At 50.2% G+C, this 13,866-nt stretch overlaps 1 protein-coding gene across 4 annotated transcripts in view; it reads left to right on the plus strand.

Annotated features, from left to right (window-relative positions):
- Positions 1-2,701: 2,701 nt before the first annotated feature.
- CDH23 (cadherin related 23) overlaps positions 2,702-13,866 on the plus strand; it is a 366,095-nt gene continuing 354,930 nt past the window's right edge. For all 4 annotated transcript variants that reach the window (XM_090278159.1, XM_090278162.1, XM_090278158.1 and 1 more), the window contains exons 1-2: positions 2,702-2,768; positions 8,388-8,465. In XM_090278159.1, the coding sequence (XP_090134285.1) occupies positions 2,702-2,768; positions 8,388-8,465 (145 nt within the window). The remainder of the gene's footprint in view (positions 2,769-8,387; positions 8,466-13,866) is intronic.

The raw sequence follows: 13,866 nt of genomic DNA on the forward strand, positions 1-13,866 counted from the left end.
TGAGTAGGCGTTTACATGTTGTGTTTAATTGACCCTGTAGTCCCGCTGTTAGAGTACCGAGCTCAAGAGCCACAAAGTCCCCAGGTACTACGTTTATCGGGATGATCACTTTGTAAGTTATATAAATGTCCAATCACTGGGCTGTACCCCTGAAACTAATACAACATTGTATGTCCACTCTAACTGAAAAATAAAAATTATTAAAAAAAATAAAAATAAATAAAAAACATAGGCCCCCTTCCAATGAAAAGACTGGGAGAGAAAATAGAGCTATCAAAGTGCCAATACAGTTATAAGCAGAGATGTCCACTGTGGCGTTTCCTACGATGGCAGGAACCTGGGACATCCAAATGCCCAATGGTAGATGCTTCCCATATGGTACATCATACTTTGAACTACTATTTAGCTCTTTAAAAGAAGGAGGTAGCTATAGCAATGTTGACCTGGAGGGTTTTCCATGAAACCTTATGTCATGAGAAGAGCAAGGTGCTTTTGCGTGTGGTGACGCCATTATTCTGGAGCTGAATAGCAGCCACCCTGCTCCGTACAGGTGCACAATGTGAACATACATGCCCGTGCAGAGAGGGCCTGGGAGGAAGCATGCCAGGCCCTACTGGCCACTTGGGCGATCAGACCAGTCATGTTTGGCTCACAAAAATTGAATTATTTGCCAACATTTAAAAATTGAATTCATATAAAAAGTCAAGTTTCCAGCTTTTCATTGAGAAAAATCAGAACCTCTGGCCACATGGGGCCCACATTCCCTCTTGGCGGAAACACACCAGCAGCTGTCGCTTTTGGACAGTGCATGTGGCCTCGGAATGGCCACCGTCCGCAGCCCCCCACCCGGTGCCTCCCTCACTTAGAGCCCCTGCCTGGCCCCTGTAGAAACTGCAGTTTGTACCCTGGGATAGGCTGTTGATACTCAGAAACTCCAGGGGGAGCAGGAATGCAAAGAGATGATGAGGACGTTTCTCTTTATCAAATATACCTTAGAATCGTTTCTTCTTCAAGTGACTGCTTCATATCTGGTAATTAGGACATTTTAAATACAACTTTAGAAGAAAAGCAAAAGGGCGCCACAGGCCATTGCATGTTGTGTGGGTCTGGACCCCCCGGTAGGGTCACTGCATCGTCCACTTGGGCACAGGGCTGAGAGAGACCGAGACCACTCCAGGTGTGGAATGAGGGAGCTGAGCTCCTGGCCCTTTTTGAATCTCTTGCCCCTAGATCTTGCAGAGGTGTGGAAAATCTCCAAAAAATATTCTTTCCTTTAGCCCTGACTGGTGTGGCTCAGTGGGTTGAGCATTTGCCCACAAAGTGAAAGGTTGCTTGTTCGATTCCTGGTCAGCACGTGCCTAGGTTGTGGGTTCAGTCCCTGGTTGGAGTGCGATGAGAAGGAGCAGACCAATGTTTTTCTCACACACTGATGTTTCTCTCCCTCCCTTCCCTTTTCTCTAAAAATAAATAAAATCTTATTTTAAAAAATCCTTTCCTTCAATTCCCTTTACCTCCCTGTGTCTTTCCTGATCCCTTACTGATGAGGAAGGTGGCATATCAACTTGGGTCCAGGTGCTGAACCCCCACTCACTAGTTGGGGGGTCTCTGAGCAAATAGTTTAATGATTCTCAGCCTCTAGACCCTACCCATGGACCAGGGAGGGTATGCCACCCAGGCAAGGTGCCCCGTATGTGCTCACCGAAGGATGCTGCACAAGCCCTTGGTTAGGCCCTGCGGGGGACATGGAGGTGAGTGGGCCAGGTCCCAGCACTAACACAGCTGACAGTTCAGTGGGAGTAGCAGCTGAGGAGCCCAGGCCCCTCCTGGTATCACTGCTGGTCTGCAGGGAGGGCTGCCCCTGAGCTATGGCAGGAGTAAGAAGGAGCCAAGGACCATGGCCCTGCTGTACTGGGGCCAGGCAGGCCACCCTCGCCGCCACTCTTAGAGGTGGGATCTTGCCTTGCTGAGCCTCTGGTAGGTGGGCCCCTGATCTCTCTGGAACTTGTCTCTTAGCTGCCACAATTTCAGCTCCAATATTCCAAAGATTTGCTGTAGGGCCCTGGGCAGGTCCGTTCCCCTCTTTGTGCCCTTTTGTACCCTGTAGTTGCTGCCCTGTTTCACAGCTAATGTTATGGGATAATATGGTGGATATAAAAAATTTTTTTAAAAAAAGCAAAAAATATGCTTCTCGGGCACTTAGACAGGAGCAAGGCAAGAGTAGTAGGTCTGCCAAGCCCACTCTTAAACCTCTGTCTTTCTGCTCAGCACCCATCTCCTGTCCCTGTCCCCAAACTAACCAGGCTCCATCACTCCTCACCAGGATGCTGTCCTGGAGGATGGAGGCAGCAGCTCCTCCTCCCACCCACTGAGCCCAGAATACATCATGATCCTCTACTTGTGCCGCTGCTGAGCTTCACCCATGGCTGAGCAGCCAGCCCCCACAAGGACAAAGAGGGCATGTTGCCCCTATATCCCCAGCCCAGTCACTCTCAGGTCACTCTGTTATACCCAGGATTGGAAAGTGATAAAATCAATGATACAGACCCTCCCCACCCCTGCACCTCCCCTCATTTGAGTAGCTTCCCTCTTTATCCTTTGCCCTGGAGCTGCAGGGGTAGGGAGGTGCTCGAGGGCCTTAAAGAACAGGCCCCCCACCAATAGGAGGATTCTCATGCTCTCCTTCTTTGTGTTCCCAGGAGCCATGAGGTGCCACGTTGCCACCAGCTGCCACGTGGTCTGGCTTTTTGTGCTGATCTCTGGATGCTGGGGTAAGTTTGATTCTTTTTTTTCCCCACAGCCAGCACGGGAGGCCAGGCTGGAGGGTGGGCGGGCCAGCTCTTGGGGATGGTGCTCTGGGACAGAAATTGGGAGAGGGCTTCTCTGGGACTCGGGAGATCCCGCCTTGCTGTGTGACTGGGTTGCTTCTGCTGCACTCACAGGGCTGAAAATACCCATCCCCAGGGCCTGGGCCACTGGAGAGAGTGGGAGGAGCCTTGAGACATACTTGAGCTCTAAGAGAAGGAGGCACCTGTGACCATGAACCGTTCTTTTGGGGTGCAGGACTAGCCACAGTTCTGCTCAGTTTTCCAGCTGTCTTATGAGTACCTACTGTGTGTGTCTCCTGCACCCAACTCTGGGGATGTGGAAAAAATGACTCATTTGAGTTCAGGGGGTGAGAAAGACACAGCTAGGATTTACTCTGGGGGAGGGTGAAGAGAGTGGTGAATAATAAAGGACGTGCGTGGCTCCAGAGAAGCCCATCAGAAGGAAAGATTAATGGGGCCTGCAGGGATAGGAGACACCCAGCCAGAAGGGAGACATTCAATCTAAACTTTAAAGACTGAGAGGCAGTTTTAAAATAGGGGATTGGGAAGTAGGGAGTCCTGCAGGAGGGAAGAGCCTGAGCAAAGGTGTGGAGGCGAGGGGCCTTCTCTCTCTGCAGGGAGGACCGCCCTCCTTGTCCCAGTCCTTCTGGCAGCCAGGTCAGGGCCAGCTCTAGAGCTCACCGAGGCCAGGAAAGTCCTGGGCATTGGCCTGTCCTGGACTGCAGGATTGAAGAGCTCCAGTCTGATGAAGGAAGGCCCGGACAGCAGGCACAGCTGGCACCATGTCCCTGGGGGCCAGGGTGTCCCTGGGGAAGAGCTGTGGGCATGATGTGCCTGGCAACAGGCAAACACATTCCTGAGGGAGGCCAGCTTCTTCCCCCACTCCAGGAAGCTGGGAGCCTCTGCAGGAAGGCATGGCCTCAGGGTTGTTGGAGTGACCCTGGCATCCTGCTGCCTGGAAGTCCTTTGACAGTCCCCTCTCCCAGCCTCCATGCTTGGGGAATCTCCACTGGAATGCTCCTGTGACAGGAGCTCACTGCCACTCAGGCAGTCCAGGATTACAGCACAGTCACAGAGACCCTCGCGCAGAGCCAGAAGCGGTCTCAGACCCTCTCTCAACTCCCGGCCCACTTTACAGAGGAGAAGCTGATGCTTTGAGAAGCAGCTGGCCTGAGGTCATTCAAAGCAGGGCTCAGCTGGGCCTCGATTCAGGTCTCTGATCCTCCACAGGGGCTTTGTTGTTTTGTCCTTAAATCTTCACCTGAGGATATGTTTTTGTTTGTTTGTTTTTAATTTTATTTTATATAGAAAGAAAGGGAGAGAAAGAGAGACATTGGTGTGTGAGAGAAACATTGATTGGTTGCCTCCCATATGTGCCCTGTCTGCGAGGTGAACCCACAACCTTTTTGGTGTATGGGATGATGCTCCAACCAACTGAGCCACCCAGCCAGGGCCATGGACTTTTGTCAATATACGCACCCCCAACTTCCTTCCCCCAGGGGAGGCCTTATTGGAGGGCCACCTGAAGACCAGTTCTGACTCTCTGGGTTAGCTGGATGGTGGCGGGACACTTTCCTCAGCCTCTTCCAGACTCTGACCTTGGACACTCATGCCCTTTCACCCCTCAAAATATATAAATTTATATATGCATATATAGGTGTGTGTGTGTGTGTGTGTGTGTATAGTATATATGAATGCAACAGGTGCTAACTGCACAGCTGCCTTCCTCGGTAGAGGTGGCAGTGTCCCCGTGAGAATTCCAGATGCATCTGAAGTGGGCATGAGGGAGCAGCACAGAGCCAGGACTCCTGGGTTCCCACCCCACTTTCCTTTGGGTAAGATTCTTAGCTTCCCTGTGCTGCAACTTCCTTCCCTGTAAACTAGGAAGGACTAGAGGATGTTGCTCCTTGGTTGTCAGAATGATCACACGAGTAAATATATATATCAAGCACTTAGAGTAATGCCTGGCACATATGACGTGCTAAATAAGTGTTAGCTCTTTTATTATCAGCTGTATCTTTCTCTAAAGGGAACAAAATGGGACACAGGCAGCAGAAGTTAAAGTGAGTTGCACGAGGCCACTTAGCAATTCTGTGACAAAACCAGCCCGTCTTGCATATATATATGAAAGTCTCTCTCTGTCTCTCATAGTTGGGTACAGACCCTCTTCCTGGTCCCCATCGGAAACAGCCCATGTGGTTCCTTTGGCATGGTGGAGCCATGGCTGACCTTGGGGACTGAAGGGCACCATCCTCCTGCTGTGCCCTTTCCACACTAGCCCCCAGCCCCTAGCACTTGCCTTGTCCCCAGACCACACCACGCCGCCTCTCTCTGTTGTTTCCAGCTGACCCTTGGCCCCTGCTGATTTCTTCTCCTGCCCCTGGCAGTCAGAGATGGGTCAGGCTCAGGGACAAATGCCCCCTAGATTTCAAAACCCCTTGTCTGCCATTCATCTTCCTGTCCTTCTCTGGCTTCAGTGCGCTCCCAGGTTCTTCTTATTCTTCATCCATGGGCTTGTTGGTGAGAGGTGAAGATCAGGCCTGCCTTGCCTTGGCCTTGTCTGGCCAGGCCGGGGAGCGTTCTGCTGGGTCCTGGAGGCGGTCCCAGGCACTGGGTGTGGGGCCGCTGACGTGGGGCTGCCAGCTTCTCACCTGACATCAACATGTGTGTCCCTTCACATTCCCACTTCATTGGAAGCCTCCAAGCTCCTGAGACAGTGGTTTTGCCTCTGGAGGACACAGCCTTCATGACTTAAAAGTGATTCTTAAAAGAGCAAGTGGCCTATAAGCATGCCCCTTTCCCTCACCTCCCGTCAGCCCGCTCCTAGTCCCTGGAGCCATATGGGCAGCCCAAGGCCTCCCGCCAATCCTGCAAGGGTGGCGGGCCTGTTCCAGGAACACAGGTCCTGCTTGGTATGTGGCAGGCGATGCATGTCCCCTACATTCTGCCCAGCTGCCCGTGCAGAGCTCTCAGCGGCTGATTATTGGCAGGTCCTGTAAAATAAAATTTAAAAATGAGGGATGCTGCTGTGGGCAGTTTTTTCCTCGCTGGTTTTCCTCCCCCATGAGCCTAAGTCTGCCACTGAATTTTCTGGACACCCTTGAGCCTTCTACCTTTGCTCAGTCCAAGGCCCCTAGCAGGGACCAAAAGTATTCTCCTCTGGCTGAGCAGGTGGCCCTGTTATTAACACCAATATTAATAATAACTACCATGTATTGAGTATTTGCTGTGTGCTAGGGCATAGCACTAAGCGCTTTATGTATTTAATCTCATTTAATCCTCAGGACAGCCATGATGTAAGTCCTATTATTATCACTCTTTTACACATGAGCAAACTGAGCATGGGAAAGAGGCACAGGAAGGTAGGTTCCAAACAAAGGCAAGGCCCCTGACCACCGGCCTCTTTCTGAGGCTATGGTATGCATAGGGGGCAGTGAGTTCCTGATATGAGAGGGTGGATGGGGTATGTGTGGTTGCATGTCCATAGTTGAGGTGGTCAGGGAAGGCTTCCCAGAAGAAGGGCAATCTCAGATGAAACTTGAAGGTGAATAGGAAGTTACCCCATGAAGGCAGAAGGACCAATAGTCCTGGCCAGTAAGTGAGAGGCCAGGATGCTCAAGGAACCAGAAATGGCATCACCCTGGCTGCCTGAGCACACTGGGGAGAAGAGGAAAAGATGCTACTAGTTCTGCCTGGTCCCCACTAGGAGGCATCTCAGGCAGGAGGAGGAAGTGCCCCCTTTGACTCCAGCCTCTGTGGTTACCTTCCCTGAGCTCTGAGGGAGCCTCAGGCCAACAGGGAGAAGGGGAGGGAGGACTACAACCCTGCCTACATTCAGGGCCCCTGGACGACCCTGCAGGAGCTGCATAGGGCAAGCGCTGCATGTGGGCTCCTGCAAGAAAGAGCGGCTCCCCTGGTTGGCAGAGGCCGAGGGGAAGTGCCCTCACCTGTCTCCTTCTGCGTGTTTCCCAACACCGGCCATCATTTCTCTGGACACTGACTGAGGATCCAATAATTTAACTCTGACACTAACTACCTGAAGTTAGTATCGGATTCCACAGATTGAAGGGTTTAGGCTCCCAATTCAGAGGCCTGTTGCACGTCCCAGGCCACCTGTTCTTTTGACCAACTGGCTATAAATTGGGGGTTCCCATGACCCTTCCTTGGGTTCAATGATCTAGAACAACTCAGGGAACTCAGGGAAATATTTTACGTGCATTAGTGGTTTAATATAAATGATACAGCTTAGGAACCCCAGGTGGAGATGGTATGGGCGAGAGTGGTATGGGTGAGGGTGGGTTCAGAGCTCCTTGCCCTTCAGGGGCCCCACCCTCTTGGCATGTGCACCCAGTGTTTCAGATGGCTGGCCCCATCCTGAGGTTATCTGGAGGCTCCATCCCAAGTCACCTCATTGGCATAAACTCAGGTGTGGTCAAAGGAACTCCTTATGACTAACAAGACATTCCTATCTCTCCAGAAGTCCCAAGGGTTTTTGGAAGTCTGCACCAGAAACTGGAGACAAACAGCAAATATATTTCTCATTATGCCACACTATGAAAGGCCATTAGAAGGGGGGACAGCTGAAACCAGCCTCATGGAGTTTTTGTGTGGGGAACTTGTGGTGTGGGGGGGGGCTCTTCGTAGATGTGAAATTTCCCAACCCATGCAGGTATCACCCTGACCCCATCCCATACCAGCCCCCACTCTGAGGTGTCACAGCGTGATGCGGGCTTACCTGCCCAGAGTCCCCGTACGGCCTGCCACTTACTGACTGCGTGACCCTGGGCAAGTTCTTACTTACCCCCTCTAAGTCTTGTTTTCCTCAGCAGTGAAATGGGGTTATGGTAGCACCCTCCATACCGTGAGGCTTGGTGGAGATGAAATTAGTGGCCGGTGCAGAGAAAGTGTCCATAGATGGCAGCCATTATTATTATTATTATTATTATTATTATTATTATTATTATTATTATTATTATTATTATTATTATTTATTTTTACAGAGGCCCTCCTTGGTGCCAGGCCCTCTTCTGGGCACCAGGGTTGTGGCAGTCAACACAGCAGACGGCCCTCGTCCTCGCAGCACCCACATTCCACCTAGAGCTGGGCTGCCCAGTAAAAATACAATACGAATTAGGTGTGTGATTTAAAATTTTCTAGGTGCTGCATGAGAAAAGAGACAGGTGAAGTTCATTTTAATAATATATTTTACTTAACCCAGTATATCCACAATATTATCAGTTCATCATGTAATCAATATAAAAGATGAATGAGGTATTTTATACCCACTTTTTCTTACAAACTCTTTTGTATTTTACACTTGAACACATCTCAGTGTGCACCAGGGCTTCATAGCCACACGTGGCTGGTGGCCTCGCTGACCATACGACTTGATAGCCGTCTGCCTGTCTACCGACATTATCCCATTTGCCTTGAGGAAGCTGGCCATGGCGCTGGACACAGATTCAGTGCCCACTGCAGCCCCAACAACTCTGTGTCCCCCTGGAGAATGCATGAAGTTGGCATAAGGGTACTTGACTGACGCTCTTGTCCTCTGACTTCCAGGCCAGGTGAACCGGCTGCCCTTCTTTATCAACCACTTCTTTGAAACATACCTGCTGATCAGTGAGGACACACCTGTGGGTGAGTTGGCACAGGGCTGGTGGGCATGTAATGTGGCATGGGGTGGGCTCCTTTCCCACAAATGAAGGTGATCTCAGAGACTGAGACTGTCTTCCACCCATTATTGAAACCTTTTCCATGGCATCTCTGATGGGTATTTATATGGCTTCTGCTTGGTTGCCTCCAGGGATAGGGCCCTCAATACTTCCCATGGTGGCTCATTCAAACAGAGAGGAATCCTAAGTATCAAAGAGTTTATTGCATTGAGCCCGAGTTACTGACTTTCACTTCTGCACCAGTTTTATCCTACAAAATGTTTCTTTGCTTCTTCCTTGAGAAAATTTGAAGATGGATGCTGTTGTAGACTTTGTTTGATAGCCTTTTATACGTTTCTATGATTACTGCATTTCCTGCCTTGAATGTGCTTGTTTTTGTTGTTAGAAAAAAGTGAGCTATTTAGGAGGTGATCATGAGCATCTTGGGGTTCACCTCTTGCCCCCCAGCTTGTCACCTCATCACCCAGGTCTATCCTCATGAGGCCCCTCCCGAGGACCTGGCTCCTACACCTGTAGCTGGAGATCTGCATGCAAAGATCTATGGCCTTAGTTCAGCTCTAGGGACCCAGAAGTCTCGCACAGATGGAGTTGAGTTGAGTGACCTTGTCTTGCAGCTGTGCTCACGGGAAGGCACTCTTTCCTGCAAGCATGCATGCAAACAGCCATGCCTGGAAAGGTCCGCCCACCTCCACAACACCCTCTCCCCTGTCCTCTCATTCTCATAGATGTCATTGTAGGAAAGGGCCGTTGTCTGGGGCTTCGTAAATGCCAGTCTGCCTGCTGTATGGGTGTGAGGGCCGGGCTGTGTGCCAGAAGCAGCGTACTTCAGGGGTCGGCATGGTCCCTCTTTCTGGGGCACCATTTGTATGCACTTAGAAATGAAGCAAGTGGCATGGAGAGGGGAGGGGTGTTAAGATATTTACCTAATGGTAATTTAAAACACTCCTTTATATAAAACCAAAATAGGTGTTTGGTTGCTATAGAATTCTTCAAAGAAAGCCGCTGCTTGAAGAGAGGAGCCTTAGGCGGGCCCCAGACCCTCCTGCTGCTTGTGAGGGCATGTGAGCAGCCCCTGAACAGGTCTCTCCTTCCACTCTTCCTGATGGAAGCTTTCTTGCAAGTGGGTGCTGGCCACAGGAGGTGTGTTTTGGACTGCTGTGATCACTCCTTTGGTGACTAGCAGCCCCTACGGATCAGCATTGTGAGGCTGAATTTGGGGACTGGGGTTTGGGGATCTGGGTGTTTGAAGAGCCATCTAGGAAAGTGGTTGCCTGGCTATCTGCAATGTTCTTCCAGAGGCTTTGCTTACCTTTTGGGTGTGTGTGTGTGTGTGTGTGTGTGTGTGTGAAGGTACCTGTAGCCTCTTGGGTTGGGTTGGGGGATGTTTGTGGGCTCCTGGATGCATCTGTGGCCCCGCGCCACACTCAGACCTGGCATGGAGCCAGCAGAGTAGGTGCCCAACACATGCGTGTAGGTAACCAAATAAATGTTAGCAGCATTATTAGAGGCTGTCTTTTTTGTTGTTGTTGTTCATTCATCAGTTCATCAGATAGGCAGGGTGCCTGCTCTGGGCCAGGCTTGGGTGCTGTGGACCCAGAAAAGAATTAACAGAGGAATAAAGAAATCAATGTCGTGGGTGATAGGGACTGAGCTAGTTGTCTGGCTAAGTCCCAGTAGGGGATCAAAGGAGCAGAGGTCAGCTCTCTGAGGGTAGGGCAGAGGCGGGAAGCTGCAGGAGAAGTTTTTGGAAAGTAGTGACGGTTGAGCAGAACTCCTTCCCTTTCCTTCACACACTATTTCCTATGGCTGATTTTCTTTAGTATCTATTTTAACGTCATCCTTCTGAAGAGCCATTTGTTGCGGAGGGAATATATTTGGGACAGGTGGGACATTGAGGCAGAGGTGTGGCCAGCCACTGAGTGACCTGAGCTGCTGGTCAGAGGAGGTGAAGGCCCTTCTCAGGTGAGCAGTGTTGGCTTCGTCACCTCATCTGTGACACCGCATTGCCTTGCCAGGCCTGAATGTGAGGTCCTTGGAGGCCTGTGGTACAGGGAAGGTGATGGGTTGAGTGGGGTGGCTATTGCTTGGCCAGTGGTGACAGTGACAAGCTTGGGGTTGGTAGATCCCCAGTGAGCCCCTCCGCAGGCCCTGATCTAGCTACCTGTGGCTCTGGCTTTTGATCGTCTTCTGCCAATGCCATCATTGATCGGCCTCTAGGACCAACTCCCAGGACTCGGCCCTGTTAAGGCTACGCTTGGCAGTCACAGCGGTGGTGTCCATCTGTCTGCTCAGTGGGGATTGATCCATGACTCTAGGGGGCCGTAGGAGTGAGAGGACTCTGAGCTGGAAGACAGCTCTGCTCATCTCCCCCACCAAGAGGTGGGTCTGGAGCTGGCCCAGTCCCCTCCTAGCCTCCTCCCTTCCTTTTGCATCAGGAGTGGGCAACACAGCTCTGGCCTGAAAGTCAGGGGCCTGGTTTCTGTTCCTTCCTGTGTGACCTTGAGTACAGCACTGCTGCTGTCTGGGCCTCTACCTCCCCATCTCACCATTGAGAGGGTATTGAAAAGATGGGCCCAATGGTCTTTGTCTTGGGCAGCCTGGCTGGCCCCAGATGTCTCCAGGTCCTCGGATGAGACAGACCTGGAGACCTCCACTGAGTGCTGTCACCTACACAAGTTGCCCTGGGTCATTCAGAGGGTGGATGTGGACTTATGTGAATATGCAGAGTGCAGGCCTCTGATCAACAGTGGCAAGGGTGATGGTAAGGGTTGAAACAGTTTGTCTAGGCCTTTGCCTGCCATGTACAATGGGGTGGTCTAGGAAGATGACTGAGATTTAGATGACTAACCGTTTGCTTTCTGGATTTCAGTGTTACAATCTGTAAAATAAGGATGGGGTAGCTCCATCTCTGTATTGTTGGAGTATTTACATAGGATACCGTTAACTCCAAAGCCTCCACACCTGGAATGTTTTGTTGTTACCGAAAGAATAGGCTGTGTGTGGCCAGGGATGGCTGGATGGGCTGTCCTGTCAGCCACTGGACTGCAACGGGGACAGATGAGCCCATGGATGAGCTGGGTCCAGTGGGGTGGTCAGCACTAATGACCAGAGCCATGGCCAAGCCAGCTGGAAAATGTCAGCTCCCAGCAGGTGGAGGTCACTGCTGTGTGCAGACTAAACTTCCAGCCCTGGGGCTGATTATCTCCTTCTGCTTGGACACCCAGTGATGGTGAGGCATCATCTTTTTTTTTTTAAGTATATTTTATTGATTATGTTGTTACAGTTGTCCCAATTTTTTCTTTCCCTTTGCTCCCCTCTGCCGAGTAGCCCCTTCCCTCCAGCGACCGTACCCCCTTTAGTTCATGTCCATGGGATGTGCATATAAGTTCTTTGGCTTCACCCTTTCCTATATTACTCTTAACTTCCCCCTGTCTATTTTGTACCAACCAATTATGCTTCTTAATCCCTGCACTGTTTCCCCATTTCATCTCCCTTCCCCCTCCCAGCTGATAACCCTTCAAATGATCCCCATACCTGTGATTCTGTTCCCATTCTGGTTTGCTTAGCTGGGTTTTGTTTTTATTTTTTTAGATTCAGTTGTTGATAGTTGTGAGTTTGTTGTCATTTTAATGTTCATAATTTTGATCTTCTTTTTCTTAAGTAAGTCCCTTTGACATTTCATATAATAATGGCTTGGCGATGATGAACTCCTTTAGCTTTACCTTGTCTGGGAAGCACTTTATCTGCCCTTCCATTCTAAATGATAGCTTTGCTGGATAGAATCATCTTGGTTGTAGGTCCTTGCTTTTCATCATCTTGAATACTTCTTGCCAGCCCCTTCTTGTCTGCAAAGTTTCTTTTGAGAAATCAGCTGATAGTCTTATAGGCACCCCTTTGTAGGTAACTCTCTACTTTTCTCTTGCTGCTTTTAAGATTCTTCCTTTATCTTTCACCTTTGGCATTTTAATTATGATGTGTCTCGCTGAGGTCCTTTTTGGATCTAGTTTGTTTAGGACTCTCTGTGCTTCCTGGACTTGTATGTCTATTTCCTTTGCCAAATTTGGTTAGTTTTCCTTCATTTTTTTTTTCACATAAGCTTTCAATTTCTTGCTCTTCCTCTTCTCCTTCTGGCACCCCTATGGTTTGGATGTTGGCACATTTAAAGTTGTCCCAGAGGTTCCTAAGCCTCTCCTCATTTTTTTCAATTCTTGTTTCCTCATTCTGTACTGGTTGACTGTTTTTTTCCCTCCTTATGTTCCAAATAATTGATTTGAACCCTTGTGTCCTTTCCGTCACCATTGGTTTTGTGTGGATTTTCCTTCATTTCATTTAGCATAGCCTTCACTTCTTCCCTTATGCATTTGCCATACTTAAGGATATCTGTCAAGTCTGTGAGCATCTTTATCACCAGTGTTTTAAATTCTGCATCTGTTAGGCTGGCTATCTCTTCATTTGTTAGGTTAGCTATCTCCTCATTATTCCTCCTTTTGGGCCGTACTTCTCTGTCTCCTCAACTTGACAGGCTCCTGTGTTTGTTTGCCTCTGTGTTTTAGGTAGAGCTGTTGTACCTGTTATGTTGTAAGAGGCGGAGCCTTAGGTATTCGTCAGTACAGGGAGACCAGTTTCACCACATTGTGGCACTGTATGTGGGGGAGGGGTCTGAGAGGGAACAACGCCACTTGCCCAGCACTCGCCCCCCCCCTCCAGGCACCTCTCCCGCCTCAGCATGGGATCAGTGCCCCTCCAGCTGTTGCCCTGGCCATAGCCCCCAGAGTGGGTGGGTCTGTGGATACTCCAGGACTGTGGGGGCCCCCCAAACAAGTGGACTCTGCTGAGAGACCAGCAGTCTCTTCCTCCACCCCAACCCCCACTGGTTTTCACAGTCAGAAGCAATGAGACTTTACCTTCCCCTAGCCCTGGGACCGCAAGCTGTGCAGTCTGGTCTGGTGTTGGGAGCACTCCCCGGGTGTCCCCCCCCACCCAACCCTTTAGAACATGTGGCTGCACTCTCCACTGGCCCGCCACCACTGCTGCTGCTGCTGCCACTACCACTCCGAGTCCTCTCCGCCCTGGCCCCACCTGGATGAGTATCTCCTCTTCACATCCTTGTCTGCTGGACTTCCATGCATCTCGACACCCTGGAACTTCTGGTTGTCTCCAGCCCTGAGGTAGACATATTCCCCCTCAGTTATGGAGGGAGACGCAGTGTGTCCGTCTAGGCCTCTATCTTGGCCGGAAGTCCAAGAGGTGCGGAGACTTCATCTTATCAGACAGCTCATTTCTGTGCTGTGGGATAGTTCTAGGAATGAAAAATTCTTCCATATATATATATATATATATATATATATATATATATATATATATAT

Source organism: Furipterus horrens, unplaced genomic scaffold, assembly GCF_987537825.1.
Source record: "Furipterus horrens unplaced genomic scaffold, mFurHor1.1.pri manual_scaffold_5, whole genome shotgun sequence".
Taxonomy (NCBI): domain Eukaryota; kingdom Metazoa; phylum Chordata; class Mammalia; order Chiroptera; family Furipteridae; genus Furipterus; species Furipterus horrens.